This window comes from Microtus pennsylvanicus, chromosome 3, assembly GCF_037038515.1.
Source record: "Microtus pennsylvanicus isolate mMicPen1 chromosome 3, mMicPen1.hap1, whole genome shotgun sequence".
NCBI lineage: Eukaryota > Metazoa > Chordata > Mammalia > Rodentia > Cricetidae > Microtus > Microtus pennsylvanicus.
This window is the reverse complement of record NC_134581.1, coordinates 32,814,597-32,824,875: the sequence shown is the minus strand read 5'-3', so window position 1 is coordinate 32,824,875 and position 10,279 is coordinate 32,814,597. Positions and strand designations below refer to the sequence as shown.

At 47.0% G+C, this 10,279-nt stretch overlaps 1 protein-coding gene across 1 annotated transcript; it reads right to left on the bottom strand.

Annotated features, from left to right (window-relative positions):
* Nucleotides 1-369: 369 nt before the first annotated feature.
* Nucleotides 370-6,954, bottom strand: Tmed3 (transmembrane p24 trafficking protein 3). Its single transcript, XM_075965025.1, has 3 exons — nucleotides 6,668-6,954; nucleotides 4,995-5,243; nucleotides 370-1,181 (listed from the first exon to the last, which is right to left on the bottom strand). The coding sequence occupies exons 1-3, from the start codon at nucleotides 6,842-6,844 to the stop codon at nucleotides 945-947; spliced, it is 663 nt and encodes a 220-aa protein (XP_075821140.1). The 5' UTR covers nucleotides 6,845-6,954; the 3' UTR covers nucleotides 370-944.
* Nucleotides 6,955-10,279: the final 3,325 nt, after the last annotated feature.

Below are 10,279 nucleotides of genomic sequence, written 5' to 3'. Positions count from 1 at the left end.
TGCTCTGTCAACCTGGGTACAGGCAGCCCAGGTGCGAGAGGTGTGATCGGTCAATCTGGGTACAGGCAGCCCAGGTGTGAGAGGTATGCTCTGTCAGTCTGGATAGAGGCAGCCCAGGTGTGAATTGAAAGACAGCATCTGATCATGCAGACAGGGCCTGGTTGTAGTCACGGAGGAAACCATTTATATACAGCCTGTGCACATCCCGGTGAGTGACAGGAACGGGAAGGGGGTCTTCTTATTTCTATTCCCTTGGGAGAGGCGTGGTTCACTGGCTCCTCTCATTTCTACCCCACACTGCATACAGCTCCAGAACGCCCACTTTCTCTATCACACTTTCCTTTAAGGCAAAGAAACAGAGGCACGCCCTTCCAGAGTGCTCAAACGTGGGCTTTATTAGCACAGTTCTGCCTCCAGGAGCTGGAGCTCACCAAAGACACCCACTCTCCATTTGGGTCCTGACTGTACAGCTGACCCTATTGCTTCCAGATTAGACCTGATATCCTAAGGTACAGAGAGGCCTATGGGAAGAAAGGCCATAACTGAGAGTTCTTGATGTCCAGATGAAAGAGGACACAACAATGTAATGACCCATGTATCCTGGAGCAGTGGCAGAATCTTAAGCTGCCCTGGAGACCCAGGTGCTTGGAGTTCTCCCACAGACTGGCTGCTGGATCACTGACCCCACAACAGTGGCCAATCCCTACCTAGGCTGACCCGTAAACATTTTTGGTCAATGTTGCACACACAATACAATTAGATGCTCCAGATTACTGGCATCTGTGAGCTTCAGTTGCTGGAGTGCAAGGATCAGATATGTGCACAAACAACAAAGTGTGGCCTTTGCTCTCCCTGCAGCTGTCCCTTCACCCCGGGTCACACCCCCATCCCTGCAGGAACCGGAGACCCGAGGGTGCAAGGGGCTGTGGTGTGGTCCAGCGTGGCTAGGAGTGGACAGCTCTGTTAACAGGTCGTTTCTCTGTGAAGAAGCTTTTCAGCAGTAGCACCTGGCTGAAGCTGACCACAAACAGGGCAATAGTCTCTCCGACAGACCAGTAAGACACCTGACTATTAAGGTCTTCAGCTCGGGCTCGGTCCTGGGCCTCTCGCAGGCGGTAATGTGTCTGGGAGTCGATCACAGTCTTCAGAGCCTCGTGAATAGTGACGCAGGCAGATTCCATCTAGGCGGGAAGAGAAAAGCGGTCAGTTGCAAACAGTAAGTCAGAAAGGGTGGAATCCAGCAGCCAAGGGTCACGGCAGCATCCGAGGCATCATCCACTGATACCTCCTGTGTTAAACATTTTATATGTGGTTTCATAATCCGACAGTAAAGCCTAGCAGGAGCTCAGAGAGCGTATCTTGTCTAATCAACATGCTTAGTAAGCGACAGAATTAGCATCTGACTATGTTTCGAGCCTATGTGTGCAAGCCCTATCCTGTTTCTCTTATTTAATTTTTACAATGCCTTGACAGGCATGATCACCACCCTTGGTAGAGGAGAGTCAGATTTTAGCTTACTTATCCTTACTGATGGGGAAACTGAGGCCCAAAGAGACACCATGAACTTGGGACACACAAGCTAATAACAGCAGTGTGAACTCGACACATTTATGCCCAACTTTGAATCCACTGCTTATCTACTGTATGACTGATGCCTACAGCTTCATGTATAAACATATGTGAACACACAACCGTGCATATACACACATATGCTCACATGTAACACATACCACTTCACAATTACATATGCCTCCTAAAATAGTCTGTCATAGGCAGATCTCTGAAAATGTTTTGAACACCATCACCAGTCCTTGGTCCCCACCCAGGAACTTATGACGAGGGAGCCATCACTCCTATGGTTACAGTTAAGGGGCGAAGTTGAACTTAAATCAGGGAGGGAGGGAGATGATCCTGAGGCCTGATCTACTCACATCCGTTGCAGCAGACATTATCCCTAGCTGAAAGAAGACAACCCCTACAAAAATCAGCAAATTGTCTCAAGGGGCTGACAGCATAATGGTTGGCAATGAAATAAGGACCTTGGTCACATGACTATTTAGAATTGAATCTGGCCAACAACCTGGCTAACAAGAAGCAGACAATTCCTCTTCTAGGTAAGAGCACAACATGGTCAACAACTCCATCTCAGCTCTGAGACTGAGCAGAGGACCACTGAGCATGCCCAGACTCTTGGTACCCAGAGCTGTGAAAGAGAGATGGGTGTAGCATTCAGTCACTGTGTCTGTGGCAATAGACAACTATTGCATAAGGTCTGACTCCAGCAGCTGTGTGACCTGCACAAGACTGGACCTGTCAACATTCTGTTATGGAGGGGGTCACGAGACCCAGTCACTGAGGATCCATATGGCAGTTAACTATTGCCAGGAGAGGAACACTCACTACATTCCAATAAATACCCATGCTCCAGATGATGATCAAAAGTAATCTTACTAACTAAACTCATTGGCATAATAATAATAATAATAGGGATGGGCAGATGACTCATGGATAAGACCACTGGCTACTCTTTCAGATGACCATGTTTGATTCTCAGTACCTGCATGGCTGTTCACAGCTGTGACTCCAGTTCCAAGGGATGAGATACCCTCTCCTGACCTTCTTGGGCACTACATACATATGGTGTACAGCTATACTTACAGGCTAAACACTCATATACATAAAATAAAATAATAAATCTTTTAAAATAAAAATGCAAAATAAAGTTGGTTAATGTTAATAGAGGTAGTGGGGGAAGCCTAAGCGAATAAAGTCCTGAGTGGATGTGAGCTGTTGACGTGGGCATGATCAAGTATTCCAACGTCTTAGACCCATAGGAAGTGGTGAAGCTGTCCCTAGGTTAGGTTCAGAGCAGTGGCAAAGACTTCCCTCCTGGTCCTAGTGCAAATGTTAATAGTCTATGCAGAAAATGTCCACTGTAGCTTTCTCTCCCAGATCTTTACAGCCTGAAGATCCACCTTACAGAGACTGTTCCTACCAAGATTAACTGAGCCTGGCTGCTTTTTCAACTGTACAGTACAACACTGCCTCCCTGCTTATCTGTATGTAATAACCCCACCTCCTTGTACAGCTGTATGCAATAATCCCACCTCCCTGTTCAATTGATCCACTGCTGGGAACTCCTGTGACCCTTGGCCCTAGCCTGACACTTCAGCACAAGTCCATCACCTCTCCCTCCTGCTACACTGGAGACCAAGCCTCCAGCACATGAACCTCTGGGGGGTGAAAACCACACCCAAACTGCAGTGCACGATTAGGACGCATCGCATAAGCCCTCCCCAAAGCAGTATGCCACCGACAGTGACACACTCGAGAGCGCTCCCTTGCCTTATAAATACATGCTATTTCCCCATCCACTGGGGCCTCCCATTGGTGCTAGTCTACCAGAAAGCTCTTCAGCTTGTCACCACAAAATTTCAGTTAGTTGGTGCCCTGCCTTGCTTCAAGGGATGTGGGAAAACAGGAACGGGCTAAAAGGGGAACCATACAATAGTGAGTAAAACCATACAATAGTGGGAAAAGGGGAACTCACGAACTCCACCTGCCCTTCTCCTTGCAATAGGATCACATGGGAACCCAGGCTCCAGGAAGGCTTTTCTCTTGCCCTAAATCATTAACCTTTTCTCTCTTATTTTCTCCTACTGGTGCACAAGGGAGCCCTTAAACTCAGGCTTACGAAATCTTCCAGTTTCATCAGTGACCAACAGAACAATCTGTACCTTTGGCTGGATCTTCTTTTATTTAAAGAGTCAAATGTGTATAGTGGCTACTGCACTGGGCAATGAGTCTCTATCCTCTAACTGTGCTGACATGATAAAAGACTGGGCACAAGCCAAAGAGAAACAGAACATAAAGTCTCCTTAGAGTGCAAACAGGGAAATGTCGGTCTCTTTAGATACTTGAGCCATTCTGGCTTTGGTCCTAGAATAAATGTACCACAGAGAGTTATTCCAGTCTTACAGGTTTTCCAAGCCATGGTGATCAGTCATAAGACAAATATTTGGTGAGCTCCTTTGGGTGCAGCGACTCATACGTTGGGGTATTGAGAATAAAAGAGCAAACAGATAACAGAGTCCTGGCCCTCAGGAAGCCCAGCCTATGTGTGAGAGGAAGGACGAGCTTACACAGAAGCAGGGAGAACTCAGGATGAAGGCAGGGGTTAGTCAATCATCTTGAGAGCCATGGGAATCAATGGAAAGTACCCAACTTTCAAAAATGTCATCATTTCTCTTCCACAGTGGGGATTTGCTGCTCAGAGACTGTACTTGGTAGCCATCCTCTCATCCTGACTTGCTACCCAAGTGCTCACCAAGGAGACATGATTGGAAGTTACGTGTGTGGCTACAGGCCAGGGCTTTAAAGGGCTAGCTGTGTCATTCACACTTCTCCTTTTGGCATCCAAAGGCAGAGAACTCTGAAGCCTGAGGGAAGGGAGAAGAAAGAGCCTTGGGGCTAGAGATACAGCTCTGCAGCAGAGCCTGTGCTTAGCGTGCACAAGGCCCTGGGTTCAGCAAAACAATAAAATAGAAAGGAAGGAAGGGAATGAGGAAGAGAGGGAGAGATGAAGAAAGAGGGGGAGGGAGGGGAAGAAAGAAAAAGGGGAAAGTGAAGAAGAAATGAGATTCCCGAGAGACTGGATTCCCAGGTCACCCACCAGCCTTTTCCAGGCCATCCTGAGAACAGCGTGTGAGGCACTGACATATGGGTTTGTTATGGTAGCTTGTGTTACCCTTACCAATACACTCCTGAAGCAGGACTTTGAATCAGAGCAGAGAGGTACATGGCGTAATTTCGAAAGAGGTGCTATGTTAGAGAAAGACAGCTGGAAGGATGAAGCAACAGCTACGAAAGGGTTCTGGGTAAAAAAGGGACTAGAAGGGGAACGGAGTGTTTTAGAGCTAGACGGTGATCCTCGCAAGCGGAAGACGCTGAGAGCAGGAGGGTTCCCCTAGTGCCGCTCTGTCACGTCCACTCACCTGAGTGAGAGCTGTGACCCTATTCCCCATGTCTGGGAGAATGGGGGGCTCGTCACCCACTTGGAAGTCAAAGTAGACGGTCTTGTGCGAGAAGGTGGAAAATTCATTACTGAAGCAAAACAGATAAACGCCCTTGACCTCCGTCCTGTGTGTGAAGCTGTCATACTGCTTCTTGGTCTCCCGGTAGATGACGTTCCCCAAGGGGTCCTGCACATAGCAGTCCACATCGTAGTGGCCTCCAGTGATAACCTGACAACCACAAAAAGTGTGCTGTTACTGGGAGCAACCAATACTTCAAACTGCTGACCCTAACAGTGACCACTGGGAAGCATTTCATAATTTATCCTTCACTACTTTCCAACACAAACTGAGCAGTTAAGTAAGTGACAGTGGCCCCTTCACTTCCTATTTTTCTTGTTACTACGACATGATACTTGACAAGAGCAATTTAAGGAAAGAAGGGGTTTACTTTAGCTCCCAAATCACCATGGAGGAGAAGTCATGATGTCAGACAGATGCTCATATGGTATCCAGAGTCAGGAAGCAGAGAGAGAGATGAACGCTGGTGTTCAGCTGGCTTTCTCCTTATTCAGTCTGGGACCGCTGCCCAAGGAATGGTGGTACCCATACTTAGGGTGGTTCTTCCCACTTCAATCTAGCCTAGAAACTCCCACACAGACACGCACAGAGGCTTGTCTCCTTGGTGATTATAGACTACCCCCTCCCACCCCCGATGTCGGGGTATGCCTACCCTGATGGCTTTGGGAGCCTCCCTGGCTACAGCATTAAAAACGCTGTTCTTGGTCTTAAACGGCCTATGCTGAGCCAGGCACATACACACATTTTGCACGTTGTCCACAGATGGGAGAGTGGTCTCATCAGTGACTCCATCATACATGAAGTTGTCTTCAAACAGAAGCATCCTTCAGAGCTTCTACCACAGAAGGGCTGTTTAGGGTGCACCATTTGGGCTGCCTGTCACCTCACTTCCAGAAGTCTTGACCCAACATACTCATTCGTCCCTCCAATCCTGACCCTAGACCTGCTCACTAACCCTAGAGAGCAGACCCTTTCCAAGGCAACTGTTAGTTAGCTATTTGATATGTCCACGGAGATAAAGTGCAGGAACTGACTTCGCTGAGCCATATGGTAAGAGACGAGCCGAATAACCACACCAAGGGGAGGGAGATTCTCCTGGTGAACACCGCAAAATCTGTGCTGAACCCTCCTTTCCAAACACCCCTTAAATCACTGCTGCTGGCTCACCCCAACCCCGCTTGTAAACGATGTGGCTGGCTTCAGCACCTGCAAGAAATGCAGCCCAAGGAACAGTTGAGACAAACTGTCAGCCTGTGTCAACTAGTTAATACTGGGGTTCATAGAGTCAAAGGTACCTGGGGAGATCATTCTGGTCAATCCTGCAGGACGCGGGTTGGCGACGTGCCTCCCCATCCTCGTCGCGCACCTGTAGCCTGCCTAACTCCCCAACTACTCTGGGCCACTTCGGTGGGGGCGCGGGGTGACTCTGGATGATACAAACGTTTCTTTTCAAGGAGACGTCAACCCGTCGGGGGTTAACCCCGACCCCCGCAGCCTCTGGTGGTTAATCTTATTAGCCTCTCCGGATGGCGGCGCGCTAGTGCCCGGGTGAGGAGAGGCGGCTAGGGCCGCACCTGGTAATCCAGAGAGAACTTCACGCCCTGCTCCACCTCTTCATGGAAACACTGCTTGGCGTTGTCCGGCAGCTCGAAGGTGAGCTCGGCGCCCCGCAGTGGCTCGGCCCGAAGCAGGAGCAGCAACAGCAGTAGCAACATCTGGAAGGATGAAGCGCTAGGGGCCTCGCTGCCCATGATGCTCTGGATCTGGTCCTCGGAGCCGCGGCTGGGACTCAGGGACTGCGGAGACCGGGGAGGGGCCGCCAGAAGAGACGTGGCGCGAACTCAGCCCAGCGCTTCCGGGATGGCGGCGACTCAGTGCGCAGCCGCAGCCGCAGCCGCAGCCGCACGCCGCGGAAGAAGTGGGCCCGAGACCTTCCCGCCCGCTGCGCCTGCGCGTCACCGAATTTAGGAGCCGTATTCCGCCCCCCGGTCCAGGAGTCTGAGCTTCTCGTTCCACCAGGTCTTGTAGTCAGAAACATTCGGGCTTCTACTCTGCTTCTGGCTTGCTGTCACTAGTCTCCCAAGTCTCCCGAGAAATCCGGGATGTAAGGAACACCCACAGTAATTAGGAGGAATACCTGGAAAAAAAAAGAAACGCAGGGAGGGCAATGGACTCTTCATTCCCCTACTCTACCCTAGGTGAAGAAGTTTTCAACAGACTAAACCCATGACTACACCTGCGGGGGTGGGGAGGCAGCTTTCTCTCAAAAACACACCCTCTCTTCTGAAATTAAAAGTTCCTAAAAAGATTTCAGTTATGTTTTGACATTCGGGGGTTATTGAAAATTTTGAGATTCTGTCATCTCCTTTGAATTCTCAAAAGTGTTGAAAGACAAATCGATTTACTGTTTTATTCGTGACTACTGCCCAGACACGTGTGTGTGTGTGTGTGTGTGTGTGTGTGTGTGTGTGTGTGTGTGTGTGTGAGTATTTGCAGAGTCCTACAGGATTTTTATGTTCACCATAGCCCCATAAACAAAATATATAAATATGTGTTATGTTATTTGCTACTCAATAAGATTTTATTTCAGTAGAACATTTATTAGATATGGTGAATCTTGATTTTAGCAAAAGAGTTTCAGTATTCATATACACCACCATATGGATAACACTGGCACACACTGCCACTGGCCATTTTGGACCACATATCAAGAGCTAATGTGTGTGAAAGCAATTTATAAGTTGTGAAACATCATTACCCATAATATAATTATTAATAATGTATACGATTTCTATGCTAGATGTACAAGAGGTGTTGAGCGATATGCCTTGAGGCTCCTTCCCTGCCTGTCTTATTTAACATTCTTTTAACCTTTTAATTTTTAATTACATGCTTGTGCATGTCTGCATGTGAGTATGTACATGAGTACAGGTCCCTGAGGAGACCACGGGCTTTGAATTCCCTGGAGCTGAATTACAGGAAGCTGTCACTCATCTGATGAGAGTTCTGGGAACCAAACTGGAAGTGCTCGTAGCCACTGAGCCATCCCACCAGCTCTTAGCCTTTTTAATGAAGAATATTTGAAACTTGAAAGCTATAATTCTCTAACTAGAAGACTCAAGTGAAGCAAAAGCAACAACAGACGTTCTCGTGGGTTAAATATGAGATGTGATGTTTAGGTTTCAAGAGGGGGGAACTTGCATAAGTTCAGAGGAGAAGGCCTGATTTCATAGCTGTTTAAGTTGGAGTGGGCGGCATTAGAATCAGCATCAAATTGCATGTAAGAGGAGAGAAATTCCTGGGTTTCTAAAGAATAAATTGTTTTCTAACAGGTCACTATCAGGTGGCATCTATTATACTATTTTAGGAGAGATATTAGCAAAATTGGGGGGATGAGGAAGATGATGAGGAGGGGGTAGCATAACCACTGCCAGGAAGCTGCCTCAAACAAGAGAATGCCAAAGAAAGGAAGACGTAGCATGAAAAACTATAAACAACTGGAGAATGTTAGCTTTAAAAGTTTACACTACACCCATCATTTACCTGGCACTAACAATGTACCTGTCACAGGGTCACCTAGCTATCCAGCTCAAGGTAGTTTATAATTGTCAATTTCCACTATCGCCACATATTATTTTTAAAAAAAAGTTTGTTCCTATTTGACAAGGAAGAAACAGGAGTTGACTATGTTAATTCAGTAACACTTGTCTTGTGTGTCAGCAGCTCGAGCCAACGGTGGTTTATAATCTCCTTGATTCTGTGGGTCAGTTGGACAACTGAGCTTTGGGCAGTCTTCCCTAGACTTGCCCATGAAGCTACACATAGAGTCCACTTGCACTGGTCATTATAAGATGACCCAATGGCATGTCTGGGGCAAATGTGGGTTATTGGCTGTAATACCTGTCTCCCTTTCAAGCATCCTCCACCAGCAGGCTAGACTGCTTTTCTTATGTGAAATGCCCAGAGAAGTATCCCCAGAGGACACAAGCAAAGGAAGCAAGGTTCTCTAAGAGCTAGGCTCCAGAATTCTTCCAACACCACCTTCTGTGCATTTTACTGGTCAGTCAAGTCCAAAGCTGACCTAGATACAAGAAGAGGGAGAAGTAGACTCTACCTTGACCTCTAAGCTGAGAAGTGATCAAGCCTGGTTGTAAAGAGGGAACCTTTTGGAATGGGAGCGATTTGTGACTGTTAAACAATCTTCTACAGTATTCAACTTCACCTATTTTATCAACAGCTAAGCCAGAAGCTGACCTCAAATCTGCACAATCCTGGAGGCTATGTGCTTCCCAAAAAGGACACTGCCCTTACCCATCACTTGGGATTATTAGTTCTCTGTGTTCCATATGGCAAAACTGAGTGCTAAGCATTGATGACACTGAGATATATCTCAACTCAACATAAGAAATATCTTTCTGGAACTGGAATAACTTTCTGGGATTTTTCAGGAAGAGAATGAATGGGCAGCACAATTTCCACCCCTGCATATACTGGAGCAGAGATGGGTGAACAGCCATATACTGAAGATGCTGTGCAGATGATTCATGAGCTAAGCTATATTAAGTTATAGCATGTTAGGCAATGTCTGAAGTGTCTTTGAAATTTTATATTCCATCATATGTGGTAGAAATTCCTAAAACTAAAAAATCTGAAAGAAAGCTAAAACAACATCTGTCTGCCCTATTCCTGAGGTGACTTGTGAAATCCTTTTTAGAAATTAGTATCATAGATTCAAAAAAGCATATGACAAAGCTCAGTACCTTTAACATACTGAATTTTGTACGTCATAATGAACTTTGTGGTTCATAATAAATACTTAAATAGTTCTTTTTGGAGCTGGTGAGATGGCTCGGTGTGTCTGATTGCTTCACAAGCATGAAGTCCATATTTCAGATCCCAGCACCCACATAAAGAAATCTGAGCATGGCAGTGCATGACTATAACACCAGCAGAGACAGGAGAAACCAGCCACCCAGCTCCGGGGTCAGTGGAAGACCCTGCTCAAAGGAATAAGAATGACAGTGACAAATCAGGACACCAGTGTTCTCTTCAGGCATTCACCCACACAGAAAAGCATGTTCCCACACATGTGATGTGAGCATATACCACATACATATGTGCATCACACACACACACACACACACACACACACACACACACACACACACACACACACACCACACACG

What these genes read in the sequence shown, in the direction of transcription:
- Tmed3 (XM_075965025.1), bottom strand. Translation starts at nt 6,844, where the DNA reads ATGGGCAGCGAGGCCCCTAGCGCTTCATCCTTCCAGATGTTGCTACTG. An exon ending in AGTTCTCTCTGGATTACCAG is followed by an intron (nt 5,244 to 6,667) that starts GTGCGGCCCTAG and finishes TGTGGTTGTCAG; the next exon opens with GTTATCACTGGAGGCCACTA. An exon ending in GGGTCACAGCTCTCACTCAG is followed by an intron (nt 1,182 to 4,994) that starts GTGAGTGGACGT and finishes CTTCCCGCCTAG; the next exon opens with ATGGAATCTGCCTGCGTCAC.